This window comes from Hevea brasiliensis, chromosome 16 (assembly GCF_030052815.1).
Source record: "Hevea brasiliensis isolate MT/VB/25A 57/8 chromosome 16, ASM3005281v1, whole genome shotgun sequence".
NCBI classification, from domain to species: domain Eukaryota; kingdom Viridiplantae; phylum Streptophyta; class Magnoliopsida; order Malpighiales; family Euphorbiaceae; genus Hevea; species Hevea brasiliensis.
Genome location: NC_079508.1, coordinates 47,336,279 through 47,350,403, shown reverse-complemented (window position 1 = coordinate 47,350,403; position 14,125 = coordinate 47,336,279). Strand labels below are relative to the sequence as shown.

The following is a 14,125-nucleotide window of genomic DNA, read 5'->3' as shown; positions in this document are numbered from 1 at the left end:
CACGTTGGGGGAATTCTAAATTTTTATACACAGCAGTGTTCATTATTTACAAAAATATAATTTTTTTTTTTAAAATATAAAAAGCAAACTCCATATCGGTGATAATACTTGTATAGCGATTACACTCAATAATTTCCCGTTATTATCTTTCTACTTTGATCCACTCTAGGAACCAAACAAAGAGTAGAAGTTTGCAGCTTTCACACCCTCCACCTCTCTAATGAAGTTTCCTTCTGTTCTTAAAAAGTTCAGTTCCTTCACCTCCATGCAAAAGAGACATTCCTCAGGAACCTAGTTAAGTGGGAAAAGCATACTCACTTCTCCAAAACAAAGTCACCAACAAGCTTGGGCAAAAGGTCGAGAATTGCTTGCCTCTCCCCAACTCAACAAGGAATCTCTCCTTACACTCCCTTAAAACTTCCTCTTCCACTGCAAATTTCTTCAGCAAACAAGCTACTAACCAGAGATGGAGAATTCTATTAGGCAAGACCTCGTCGAAAGGTACGAGGATAGCGGTGATTATTACTGTCTCAATGATGATGATCCTGATGAATCTCATTACCTATATCTAGTCAATGCAATCCTCAGTGGCACTGCTAGGCTTAATGTTCTCTTGCCAACTGCTACAATCCTTGCCTTCACTATTTTCGCTCCTCTTCTAACCAACGATGGCCAATGCACTTGTTTGAATCGCTGGCTGATGGGTATTTTCTGGGCTCTTCTGGCTGCCTCCTGTGTCTTTTTTACGTTCACGGATAGCTTCCGAACATCAACTGGTAGGTTGGTGTATGGGGTGGCAACATTCAGAGGAATATGGACATTCAGTGGAGGCAGGAGGAAACCGAATGTGCCTTCAGATTATAGGCTGAGATGGGCTGATCTCTTTCATTCTTCACTTTCCTTGATTGCTTTTCTGGCTTTTGCTGGTTTACATACAGATGTTGTGAGATGCTACTATCCAGCAATGCCTAGGAAGGTGATCAACATTGTTCCTCTAGTTATTGGTTTTGTAATCAGTGCGTTGTTCGTGTTGTTTCCCTCCAAGAGAAAAGGGATCGGATACCCTTTCTTGCTGCAGAGGAATGCTTTGTACTTTAGATAAGTTCTGTTCTCCTGGCACAAATCCAAGAAGATAATGCATACACCCCTTTTTTTCCCTGTAGAATTTTCAATGAAACTAATCGTGCACATTTTATATGATAGCACATGAATACATATTTTCTGGTGTGGAATGTCAAATCGTGTATAAAACTATTGCAATACAAGGGGAAAAAGAAATTGAAGAAGCTGTTATTGATTCAGGTACAATGGCACCGCAAGGGAATTGATACTCCTGCAGGTTTTCTCTTATCTCTAACAATGGTTTCCTTAATCATGGGCAATTTTTGCTGGACCTTTCTCCACATGTGATTCACTGCACCATCTGGAGGAACTGGTCCAATACCGCCAGGATGGCCATTGTCATACTCTAACATTGGCTGAACCTTGGCCATTTTTTGGCGAAATTCATTTCTCCGCTTTTCAGAAATTCTTTTAAGATAATCCACAAGCCATCTTGGTTTTAAGGCATCATTAACTGCCACAAAAACTGAGAATTCTGAGTAATCCACCATCCCCTCAAATGGGAGTTCAATATTGTCACTGACAATAACAGGTATACAGAGACTTTGGATGGCATCAAAAAGTCGACAAGAAGTGGGGGTATCCCCGGCTGGGTGCAAGCAGAACTCTGATGTTCTCATCCCTCTAATTGATTGCTCTCTCCCAGTGGCATTGGGGAAGCCTTCTTCCATAATAATCCCAGGTTCATTAACCAACAAGTCCCACAACTTTTCTCGAACTACACCTCCCTGTAGATAGAAAAAGAAAAAGATCTAACTAAATTACATGCACAATGAAGAAAAACTGAATGCCATTTAAATGTTTTAATTATTGTGAAATGAAAGCTATTCTTCCATAAGGTTTATCTTTGCGCTTAGAAACAAAGCTCTTATTGTCACTTGATATGCCACATAATTATCCCGAATTATACAAAATAGAGTATAACACAAACAATGAAGCTTTTCAAATGTTATATTGACAAGGATATCTTTCATACTGAAGTTAGGGAGTCCGATCAGCAATAGTTAAAATTGCAGCAGTAAGTACATCACAAAACATGACTTAAAAGAGGTATTTTGGACTAATCTAATTCAACAAACAAGGGAGACTCCTCTTCACAAAAGGCTGAGAAGTCCAAACTAATTTCCATTGATTGAGAATGAGAACTGCCTGTTTACATAAAACATATATTGAGGAGAGGGGGCAGGTGGAATGAAAACATAACGGATGGAATGGGAAAACATGAATGCAATTACAAATAATACAAAGAAAAAAAAGATATCAAACACATAAAATAATATCACAACTGATCAAACTAAATGCCAAGGGAAGAAATATTATATCGAATTCTTGAACAAGATAAAAAATAAAAATTATAAATATAAAAATCTCTGCTGCTAATCTCTAAAAGGATTTAGGAAATAGATACTAACCCGGTGCCTATGTTTGGCTCCTTTAAAATAAAGAAGCATGTGACGCTTCTTGTTCTTTGATAAGTGCAATCTAGGAAGCAAATGTGTGTATGGAACAATTATATCTTTCACCAATGAAACTTGAGTGTGTTGTATCATATCTGAGGAACTACCATTGGATGATTTTGAGTCAAGCCTATACCATCCACCGAAATCAACCACTAGAAGAATCGCGGGCGCTATCTCGGCTCTCACATGCCACATTGCAACAGGGTCTGCCAAAGAATGCTTCAAGGTTTAAGATAACCTGACAATCCAGATGCTAAATCATAAGCTACTAAAGTATGCATAACAATTTATATTTTGGCTTTATCAAAGGTGAAACAAAACTATCATTGTATACAACTGTTATGAATGAATTTATACAGCACAGGCATATGTGAGGCATGGGGAAAAAAAGGCCATAAATGATACCAAGCATAATATGAGGCTCATTTTTCAGACTACTTTTTTGGGTATGTAACCGCCGAATCCCCAAATTAACAAGCTCAGTTTATAAACTCTCTAACCAAATCCATAGGTACGAAAAACATAAAGAGGAACCAGAAACAAAATTATACAACAAAAACACACTAGGATACATAGTTATGACATCCCATTAGATCATAAATCCTTTTAGTTGTTCTCAGAGAAAGATCCTCCCAAGCTCACTGCTAAATGTAGATATAATTTCATCCCCAAAATCAAACACCAAGCTGAACTAAGTTAAGAAAAACAAACAAATCCATAAAGCAGGCAAACCAATTTCAATACATTGATCATAACACCTACGATCACCAGAATTTTAAAGATCCAAAAGCACTAAATCTAGTTAGTGGCCACCTTACACCAATGGCCATAATAGTATTAAAACAACTAAAACCAACAGCTACAATTACTTCAAACTCGCCATGCAGCAGAGATCCAATTGAAAAAAGAAAAATAAACAGCTGAAGATCAAATCAATGCTAAAATAATTCAAGAAAGGAAACTCAATTTAACAAAGCGATCAAAAGCATTACCTGTGAGAACAAAAACATGATCTCTACCACCAGACCGTTTCCAGGCATCGGAATTCTTCACAAACTCAATCACCTCCTTCTGCCTTTTGTAATCCTCATTGCCTTCCTTCTTCCGAAACGTACCCTTCCCTTTCCCAAGCTCAATCTCCGCACTCAATGTAGCGAAAAACGGTACAAAAACGACATCGGCCTGATTAACATCAACTACCCTTTTCGCAAATGATTGAGTCCTCAAATTCTCCGGGGTCATCAGGTCCCCCGTGATCCAGTACTCCGCACTGTACTGCTTGATCAATGGATTCTCAGGATATGGAGGGAATTTGGAGTTTTTGTGCCTATGAATCTGGAGGTGATCCGGGTCAGAGCTAATGCGGGAGTCGGGTACAGAGGACGACCAATACTGGTCTAGGAGGTCGTAGTTGAGGGATCTAGGAAGGTCCGCTAAGTAGACTTTGAGGGGATCTTGGGAGGCTTGAAGAGTGTTTTCAGGATTCGAAAAAGATGGACTTGGGTTGGAGAATAGCAAGAAAAGGGAAAGGGTGATCAGGGAAACGAGAATAAAAGTGAGAAACAGAGAAGCGATTGAGCATGGGAGAGTGGTTATTTTAGTGGCGGTGGAGGTGGCGGCAACTGTGCTCTTTGGAGGCATTTCCGGCCTTGCTGGGCTTATGATGCTTCTGATTTGCTCAACTGGTTTTGAAGCTACTTATTCAATTATGTCTTAAGAGGATCCTACGTCGTTTAGGAGTTGCAAGATGATACGGTGACGTATCATCATTTTTTTAATTATAATATTAATTTTATAAATAATTAAAAAATAGATTCCATCACAACAATGTCTATATCCTAAAAAATTAATTAAGAAATTAATAAGTTTTAATTTAATAATACTTGATTAATTAGTCTCTAAATTTATAAGTTACTGAGTTTGAATTTTAATCATAAATCAAATTAACGAAAACAAAATATAGGTTAATAAGAAGTATTGGTGGCAATTTATTCAGAATTTGTACTGAAACCTGACAAGATAGATATAATTATAATTTCAGACATCATTCTCGATGGAAGAACTATAGCCACTTTGATCATCATAGTATTTAGACCAAAGCATTACACCACCATACTTGGAAGAACCCTTAATGGCAGGAAGCATCCTGGATGCTAGATCAGGTACAGGAATGAAGCCACTGCCCGCTGCCTCAGGAGAAGCAGGCAAACCTAAGAAAATCTTGGTGGCTGGAATATCAGAATTCCATTGTTTCCAAGCATCTTCAAGACTGCTAATATTACTGCGTGCAAATTGGCAAGGTGGGTTGTTGCAGAGTTGGACCCAAACGTTGTCAAAAAGGCCTGTTTTCAGGGCATTTCCCACTGATGCATCAGGTAAAGGGCATTGTGGAGCTGCTGTGAGGTATACCTTATTGCCTTTCTTGCTATATCCTGAGAGCCACCTTGCAAGGTCATCCCGATACAGGCCTGAAACTCCTTCGATGTCAAAGTCGATTCCATCCAAAATAGCAGATCCTAAAGGACGAGACGAAGATTGAGATTGTCCTCCCAAGAAGTTAATTCTATAAGTAAGCTGCGACTTACCTGGCATCCTCTGAAGAGGCAAGAGAGTAGCTACAAGCACAACCTTCAATGGAAAGCATTACTTCGATGCCTTTGGATTGACATTGTTTTATGTCGGCGCTTAGGCCAGTGCAGCCATTACTGTAAGGATCGCAATGGCCTGCAAGATTTATCATTGGAGTTCTACCACTGCCAAAAGTGGATAGAAAAGCTATGTTGACAAAATCATACTTTCCGGAGGCACAGGTTTTCTGCTAGTGTTCCCTCATTTCCATTCTGACCCCAGTAAATGGCAATGCTACCAGCATTTTAACTGCTTGCTAGCATTAGTATTACTAGGATGAGGAATGGCATTGAAACTGCTATTTGTTGGGCCATTTTGGAGATGAAAGCTGCAAGTCTTGAAGAAAATGTCTTCCTATTCAGATTGTGAGTTTAAGATGCTTGAGAAGCATGGCTTTTATGGCTGATGTATGCATCTGTTCTGATGTCGGTATTTTGTTCTTATGCTTCTGTGGTGTGCCGTAACGGCTACTTTTATCTTATGCCAACAGGTCTTAAATTTTCAATGGAAGGTTTTGCCATCACTCAATTTGTCTCTTTGCTTTTGTCCACTGCTTTCATTTTTACAATTGAAAGAACTGGTTGAAAAATAAAGGACAAGTGACGAATCTTGGAAGAGATAACCAATCGAAACCCACTTGGATTCAGCATTCTACAATTCCAAGAGTTGAGTCACTTCTTAATATGCTGCAGTTGATGGCTACAAATAATTATCAGCAATGGACAAAAGCTAAGTGACATGATAACTGTCAGAATTGATATGGTTTCAGCTTCAAACATATCGTCTACTTGTAATCTACATCTTCTTTGAAATTACAAGGCAGAGTAATTGTTCAGGCAAGGAATCATTAGCACACAACAAAATTGATTTGATTCAGATTTTGATCCTCCTTTCTACCAAAAAAAACCCTGTTTCTCCAACCCATTCTTGTGCAACAACTACATATCATAAAATCTACTTCTAAATTGGTATCTAGTGATCCTAGCTTCAAAGGGCTCTCCAAAAATTGTCAATTCTCACACTAGTATTGCTAGTGCTAGCAGCAGGTTCTGATGCTGGTGGAATAGCTATCTACTGGGGTCAGAATGGAAATGAGGGGACCTTGGCAGAGACTTGTGCCACAGGTAACTATGATTATGTGAACATAGCTTTTCCGTCATCTTTTGGCAATGGTCAGACTCCCACAATAAACCATGCTGGTCATTGCAGTCCGGACAGTAATGGCTGCACAGGGTTGAGTTCTGATATAAAATCATGTCAGTCCAAAGATGTTAAAGTGATACTTTCTATTGGAGGAGGTGCCGGCAGTTACTCTCTAGCCTCTGTTGATGATGCTAGGCGAGTTGCGACGTACCTCTGGAACAACTTTTTGGGTGGAAAATCTTCATCTCGTCCTCTTGGCCCTGCTGTTCTTGATGGAATTGACTTTGACATTGAAGGAGGAGCATACCTGTACTGGGATGATCTTGCAAGGTACCTTTCAGCATATAGCAAAAAAGGAAAGAAAGTGTACTTGACTGTAGCTCCTCAGTGTCCATTCCCTGATTATTGGGTAGGAAATGCACTGAAGACTGGTCTTTTTGATTATTTTTGGGTTCAATTCTACAACAATCCTCCTTGCCAATACTCCTCTGGTGATGTTACTAATCCTGAAGATGCTTGGAAGCAATGGAGTTCAGACATTCCAGCCAACAAGATTTTCTTGGGTTTACCTGCATCTCCTGAAACAGCAGGAAGTGGCTTCATTCCTGTACCTGATCTAACTTCCAATATGCTTCCAGCAATCAAGGGATCTGCTAAGTATGGAGGAGTGATGCTATGGTCCAGTACTACGACGACCAAAGTGGATATAGCTCTTCCATCAAGAGCCACGTCTAGAATCTTTATTGGTCTTCCGTTGACATGTTCTAGTATTACTTCCATATATGTAATCTTTATACATGTATCAATAAATGTTATATTTGCAGCTCTCTTGTGCTCTCAAAGAACATTTGCTTGAACATTTCACAGTTATGCAAGGCTAACATGCCTAAAAAGTTTCATGGATGGTTTTTTGCCATCAATCAAAATTTCACCCCGATTTGAACTGGGCAGGCAACTCTGAAATGAAAGTTTCTAGGGTGGTCTGGAGATCTGGCATGCTTGAACTAAAAGGAATGTATTTTTTTTCTTTTTCTTTTTCTAATTTAATCTTCCATTTGAAGAGAACGATAATAAGGTCAATTTTAGCAACCATTGTTTCTCTCCTTTTCTTATTCTCATCTGAGCCTCCACGTAGATTGCTGAACGCAAAACCAAGCAAAAGTTACAGCAAAGAGACTGGTTTTGAAAATCTCCTAGTTAAGGCTTTGAAATTTATCACTGTTAGTTAAGGCTTCTTTGCTCAACCTGTGTGAAGTTTGTGAGTCTGCACCAGCTATTTTCCAAATTGATCAAAGTCCATCCATAATCAAGCTTCATTGGACTAAAATTCAAACTTCACCGTGAAAGATGACTAGAAATGGTATATGGACAGAGGAGAAATATGAACAACGTTTTATATTGAATTTTCCTACAATGGTCACAAATGCTCCAACTCTTCAAGTTGAAAAGTGAGTTCAATTGCACCCGTCATAGAACGATCTAGAGAAAACAGCTAAATAAAGCTCTAATACCGTCATACTACTAGTGGATAGACCTGCATTCTTTTCCAAGGAACTAATGCTCCATCACTACCCCATCAAAATTCCAATCTCTCACCAAATCCCTTCTCACAGCACGGCTTCGGACTAGTCTTGGGGGTCCTGTCATTTCATGACTTGTATTGGTTGGTTGTGGGGTCACTTTGGATGTTGATGCAATGGTTGCTCTTGGAGGAGGAAGAGATAACTTCCTGGTTATGCAGTTTGCAATGGCAGAACACCTTCCTTTATTATCAGAGCTTGAGACTGAATAGCTTCTAAAAGAGTGTGATGGACTTTCAACGCTATGGCATACAAGACATGCTAGGCTCATATTTGGTCGCCAGCTATTTTGGGATAAAGTATATCTGCCCTGCTGGAAGGTACATGCCATGAACAAACAAAATAAAATATCAGCATTCCACAACTAGATTGTGCCATTTTTTAAAAAGAAAGAATTTGTGAATGTGCTACAAGCATAAGTATAGCCGATATCCTTGTACAAAAATGTAAATCACATCTCTGAAGAATCAAAAGTGCTCTCCTCATCATAACACCAGTTCCCTTCTTGTCTGGAACTCTTCTCTCCCCCCCTCAACATATTAAAAAAAAAAGAGAGAAAAAAAAGAAAAAAAGAGATTCCATGTTATTTTATTTTATTTTATTTTTTTTAAGTTCTGCATCAAGTTTTGATCAATTACCATTAACAAATACTGGAAAATTCAATTTCACCTGGAAATAATGATTTTTTTTATCTCTCCTGTTGGTTAGGTCTTTTACCTTTCTAATTTAGGAGCATCATAAACAGCTTTTGAAGTTAGTAACTTAAATGCCCTCTCCCGAATAGGGTAATTCAATTGTGGCCCATATTGGCCAAACCCTCCACAATCATCATTCCCTATGCCACCTCACATAGTCCAACAAATGACAAAGGCCAGATCACTATAGCCAAATTTTGCACACAAAACACTTTCATTCTTGCTCTATTTTTTTCCCTGTAATTGCTTTCTCTTAGATTTAAGCACACTAGGTGTATAATTTATAAAGATCACTAATAACAAATTGAAGCTGTTTCTCCAACTCTCAAATTTCTCGCAATATTATTTCAGGTCCCATCCACAGACTCTTTACTAATGCAAGAAAAAGGGATCAGAAAGTTTTACAGCAATAAGAGGGGAAACAAATGCATGAATGTGGACTCATTAATATGAATGGGTATGTTTAACATTTTTATTGTCTATATATATTAGGTAGTAATTTGAGTGCAAAAAGTTGTTACATATTTATCTACCAAATAAGACCTCACATATTTGGGTGTATATGCACAAATAGCCCCACCCCAGTAGCCTCTGAAAAACTGGAATGTTGTCCCAACTACTATTCAGGTTCCTGAGTTAGAGACCAGATACTGATATCTGTAGATGTCGTTCCTCACCCTCAAATGATACTATTACAATGAATTATGGTTCATCTATCTAACCAAGTTAAACTACAAATCTATTATCCATTGGTGTCAATAAACTCACACCATTCTGTAAAATCTATCATGATGGCAAGAAATCCAATCTCTTTGCTAATTGCAATCAAAGAACTACCATAATCCTGTCCTGCCACAAATTCACATCAACTTTACACGATGAAATCCTGGTTTCATTCAACTCCATGGACCATCACTCATCTTTTAACTTTCTCACGTGCTTCATTTCAGAATCAGGATTACTGAACAGTCTCATCAAATTGAAGTTTCTAAAAAAATAACTATTTTATTGAACAACTATCATGTCTAGCTATAAAAATATTTACTACTCGACTGACAAATGAGCCTGTTAAGTAACTTAATAATATGCTTTACTCAAGATCACATTCTTTACAGAATGTTTCAATATATATGTATATACATATGAACTTGGCAAAGATTACTACATCCAAAAATAGTACTTAGCGAAATGGATAACCTTATTTGCCATCATGTTGCTTAATCCTCTTTTTTATTTCAGTCTCTGTACATCAGATGCAAAAATTATAGATCTATCACAAAAGAGTTATGAATCAATAGCATCTCTCTGTTCTTTTTCTATCTTTCACAGTCTTTTTGTCTTTAAAATGGCAAGAATTAAACCTAAGTCCAATCTTGCCCCATTCTTTAACATTTGAGCTACAACCCAAGAGATTTTGTCATTTTATTTTCTCCTATTTCAAGTATATTTGCCCAAAATTTGAGAGTGGATTATATCATGTTAAAGGGAAGAAACTGCAGTGCAAAGGCAGAAGTTCCGGCTTACAAAGATTACGGAAGTACTAAAGAGCTTCACATTTATCACACACACTCTCTTCAAGATCACAACATAACAAAAATTAATTGTGCCAGGAATGAATAATACTAGGACTGATCTTCTAATACAAACACTCCTTAGGAATGGATACACCTTTAGAGTTCCTCATATTGGAACCAGAAAATGGTTAATTAGTGTTATCAGGAGCCCAACCCTGGATTTCACTATAAGGGAATCATTAGAATGGCATTCACCAAATTTTTAACCATGGATTTGAAGCTGTAGCTGTTCATCCACAAATTAAACTAGTCATTGTGCTTTCAATGATGATTCTCTCTCCTGGAGCCTTTAGAAAATAGCAAATCTCATTTTCTGGTGTGGTTATTTTGGCTGGAACAGATCCAAGATTCAGAAAGACAGAACTCAGAATTAATTGCTAGCAAGACATCATATAGTATTTTCTTTTTCCTGCTTGATAAATATGCAATTAAATTCTCATAATCCATTATCCATCAGAACATAATCTTCTTCTTTGTGTTTATACTGTGGATGGCCTAGAACTAGAACCAAACAGGACTTCCAAGTGACACATTTTGTACATCTTGATCTTGCAAACAGATTTCCACAACAAGAAGGATATCTTCATATGGCTCTACTGTTCTAACTAAAAAGAGCAGAGCAATTAAAATAGTTTTGATAGAAGGGTGTACACATGTCTGTTGTTGGTCCTAAAGTATATGAAAGGCTGTTCAAGAAAGTATAAGCAAACCAATCAATTCACACAAGATATATGTTAGTTTGGCACAAATAAAAGAATAGATTAAATTATCATTATAATTATGAGTTTAAAAGCTTACCTCTTTGATTTACTGATAAATTATATTATGCTTAAATATGAGCAATATTTTCCATGCAAGGCATGATTCATTGAACTTGAGGTTAGACATGTTCACAAATTCAGATAAACTCGTGGGCAACATGCATACTGAAGAACATGCAACACAGAATCTAATTGTGGTGAGGAATGAGGGGTAGAGAATTTCCTTCATAAACAAAATAGAACATTCCAATCATTATTGAAGAAAAGACCACAATACTTTCCATTCACACACACATAAGTGCGCGAGTGTCTGAATTGCATTCCTTTGAAACCAAAGGATTTCTCCTACATCTCATACATTTTCTAGGTGTTCAAATGAAAACTGCCCACATTTGAGATATCCATGGTTCAGAAGAACAGGAGAGAAGGATAGTAGCAGGCATCAGACAATGCCAATCTTATAGACCCATTCACCCAAATCCCAATTCAACATTGTCCACAAACTATTCAACCCTAAAACTCCAACTAAAACTAAGATATGTCTTTCACACTAAAAATCTTTAATCAAAATAACGAGTACCCATTAACAAGCCATAACCAATTCAACAAAAAAAAAAAAAAACTGGAATTCAAAAAGTTAATGTCTTGTGAAAGCCCAAAACAGCAAACAAATAGATTCAGACGGACACACATAGATAAGAAACAAAGACGAGATCTAACAACACAGTTGTATAAGAATGGAAGAGACAGAAACATGATTGAGATCCAAGAAACAAACCTTAAATGTTGTAACTTTGGTGATGACAGTTTCTGTTTTGAGATTCCAAGGAGGTTAAACAAGTGATGATCCGTGAGGGACCAGACAATTGTATTTATGGATGAGTAAAGAAGTGGGGATCAGATTCTGGAAAGCATAAAAGAAGGCCGTGAATGACACGAGCTGAGCTGCGCGTATAGATGTTGTCCTACCCTAAGACCAATCATAAAGTTCCACGTTACCAAAGATATATGGGTAGGACCCATAAATTTTTGCCGCATGCATGACGGTGGATCCACAAGGTAGAAAATCTAAGTCAACCCTAGAGTGTAAATTTCTAGCGTAGACTTTATAGTGGAGAATGAATTATTATTATTATTATTATTTTTATTATTATTCATGTCTTGATTGGATTGAATAATAATAATAATAAATTTTTTTTTGCACATTTATTCATGATAAAGTAGTAATTCTTGAAATAAATTAATTTTTTTTATTTAAATTACCTAGATAACTTACTAAAAAAAATAGTAGGAGATTAAGAAAGTGTAGATTCGAACTTGACTTTATCAGGTGATTAATGTGTTTTTAATTATTAAATTAAATTAAATTAAATAAAATATAAAGTAATTATTCTCATAAAAAAATAAGTTAATAATGCAATTTATTAGGGAGGTAGGCATTATTCACTTGTTATTTTATATATAATTATTTTTTAATATTAATAAATATCTGATTATTCATGAATAAATAATTTTTTTAATAAACTTTTAAAAAAATTAAATCAAAGAAAATTTTAATATTTAACTAAGTATATATAATTAACAATTAAATTGATGCAAATAGACTTTATAAAATTTGAACATAAAGTGATTCATATTAATAAAAAAATTATAATGTGCATATATTTTTTTTTTTACAATTAGTTTCGATATGCATTTTTTTTAAATTATAAATAAAAGAGAAAATTATTATTTTTTATTTTATTCTTCTATCTAAAGATAGACACAAAAAATAATATAAGCTACAAATATGAATAATTATTTTAAATTGAATTCAAATATTTTTATTTATGAAAAATTTACTTGAGGGTGTCTTAGTCTTTTATAAATTATTTATTAAATTAGTTGTGACCCTTTTATATATATATATATATATATATATATATATATATATATATATATATATATATATATATATATATCACTTATATTAGTAATTTTAATGAGTTAATTATCTTGAACTTAATCCAAAGCTCTTTTATTAATGTAAATGAATTAAATTTATAGAAGATTTTGCTAATAGGACTTTGACTTAACTATAGTTTTAATTAAAAAGTGTCTATTGTAGTAACTAAGCTTTGCCCATATATACTTATTCTATTTTATATATTTCTTTTGTTTTCGTAAATAGATACATATTTATTTTTTTTTATAAAAAATATTTTAAAAAGAGAATGGTATTTGGCTATTGGTGAATTCTGTGGTTATATTATTTGTGATTTATTAATAATTATATATATTGTTCAAAATTTTGAGGAGATGAATAATTGAGATGAATTTTTTCTGTCAGCAAAATCAATTAATCGAATTGAATCGAACAAAAATTTTTCATTAATTTTAAATTGACTTCTCCTATATTTTTAATTTAATTTCTATAATTATAAATTACAATATTTTAGTAAATTCATTCGATTCAATTGAAAATCAAATTGACCCATTGCATGCTTTGATTATGATAATAATATTACAATATTAAAACAATAATTTTAATGCATTAAAAATTTAATTTGAGATATCTTATTCTATTCTTTTGTTTAAAGGAAATGCTGCTGCATTCATAATGGTTTGATGTATAATTAAATTATTTCAGTTCAGTTAATTTGATTTTATAATAATATGATTATTTTCTATGTATTTATCATAAACAATTCGACTAAATAATTTATTTAATAAATTTATGTAAAACATAGAATTCTCTCCTTTACTGCTTGAGGCCTAATCTAAAGAATGTGGACAGCTTAGCTATGGCTCAAGTTGATGGACTGGGCCTTGGCTGCTTGGGTTTCAACAACATTTGGATTTGGATATAGAAGAAAACTAATTGTGCATTTATTTATTTATTTTATTAGAAGAGAGAGATTGTTTTTTTTTTTCTTTACAATTGTTTTCAATTTGGACTTTAACTCAAAACTTTATAGTCATAATATCACTAAAATATCACCCATAAGAGATTATATTTAATAAGACTTAAATTATTATGCCTGCTTTTAAATTGCATAATCTTTATCATTAAATGTCTGTTTAACATTATTATTAAATTTTTTGTTGAGAAAAATATTTTTATTTTAAATATATTAGTTAAAAAGTATTAAAAAATAATTTAAAATAAAATTTGATAATTTT

The 14,125-nt window shown here is 34.8% G+C and overlaps 4 protein-coding genes and 1 pseudogene across 5 annotated transcripts; 2 read left to right on the top strand and 3 right to left on the bottom strand.

Moving 5' to 3' along the window:
• The first annotated feature begins 14 nt into the window (after nucleotides 1-14).
• LOC110655370 (protein DMP2) lies at nucleotides 15-1,102 on the top strand. Its single transcript, XM_021811671.2, has one exon. It carries the CDS (start codon nucleotides 467-469, stop codon nucleotides 1,100-1,102), a length of 636 nt encoding a protein of 211 aa, XP_021667363.1. The 5' UTR covers nucleotides 15-466.
• Nucleotides 1,103-1,165: 63 nt separating this feature from the next.
• On the bottom strand, nucleotides 1,166-4,264 carry LOC110655295 (probable arabinosyltransferase ARAD1). Its single transcript, XM_021811542.2, has 3 exons — nucleotides 3,575-4,264; nucleotides 2,535-2,788; nucleotides 1,166-1,850 (listed from the first exon to the last, which is right to left on the bottom strand). Exons 1-3 carry the CDS (start codon nucleotides 4,221-4,223, stop codon nucleotides 1,299-1,301), a joined length of 1,455 nt encoding a protein of 484 aa, XP_021667234.2. The 5' UTR covers nucleotides 4,224-4,264; the 3' UTR covers nucleotides 1,166-1,298.
• Nucleotides 4,265-4,401: 137 nt separating this feature from the next.
• LOC110655296 (hevamine-A-like) lies at nucleotides 4,402-6,198 on the bottom strand (annotated as a pseudogene).
• On the top strand, nucleotides 5,600-7,088 carry LOC110655371 (hevamine-A-like). Its single transcript, XM_021811672.2, is given in 3 exon segments — nucleotides 5,600-5,617; nucleotides 6,196-7,030; nucleotides 7,033-7,088. Coding segments are annotated over 3 exon segments (909 nt in total).
• Nucleotides 7,089-7,729: 641 nt separating this feature from the next.
• Nucleotides 7,730-11,880, bottom strand: LOC110655297 (uncharacterized). Of its 2 annotated transcripts, none has more exons than XM_058137842.1 (2): nucleotides 11,742-11,880; nucleotides 7,730-8,246 (listed from the first exon to the last, which is right to left on the bottom strand). In XM_058137842.1, the coding sequence occupies exon 2, from the start codon at nucleotides 8,202-8,204 to the stop codon at nucleotides 7,908-7,910; it is 297 nt and encodes a 98-aa protein (XP_057993825.1). In that variant the 5' UTR covers nucleotides 8,205-8,246; nucleotides 11,742-11,880; the 3' UTR covers nucleotides 7,730-7,907. The 2 variants fall into 2 exon arrangements, with proteins under 2 accessions (XP_057993825.1, XP_057993826.1); XM_058137843.1 differs by having other exon boundaries at nucleotides 7,730-8,243; nucleotides 11,742-11,866.
• Nucleotides 11,881-14,125: the final 2,245 nt, after the last annotated feature.

What these genes read in the sequence shown, in the direction of transcription:
- LOC110655295 (XM_021811542.2), bottom strand. Translation starts at nt 4,223, where the DNA reads ATGCCTCCAAAGAGCACAGTTGCCGCCACCTCCACCGCCACTAAAATA. An exon ending in TCATGTTTTTGTTCTCACAG is followed by an intron (nt 2,789 to 3,574) that starts GTAATGCTTTTG and finishes ATTCTTTGGCAG; the next exon opens with ACCCTGTTGCAATGTGGCAT. An exon ending in GAGCCAAACATAGGCACCGG is followed by an intron (nt 1,851 to 2,534) that starts GTTAGTATCTAT and finishes TTCTATCTACAG; the next exon opens with GGAGGTGTAGTTCGAGAAAA.
- LOC110655297 (XM_058137842.1), bottom strand. Translation starts at nt 8,204, where the DNA reads ATGAGCCTAGCATGTCTTGTATGCCATAGCGTTGAAAGTCCATCACAC.
- LOC110655370 (XM_021811671.2), top strand. Translation starts at nt 467, where the DNA reads ATGGAGAATTCTATTAGGCAAGACCTCGTCGAAAGGTACGAGGATAGC.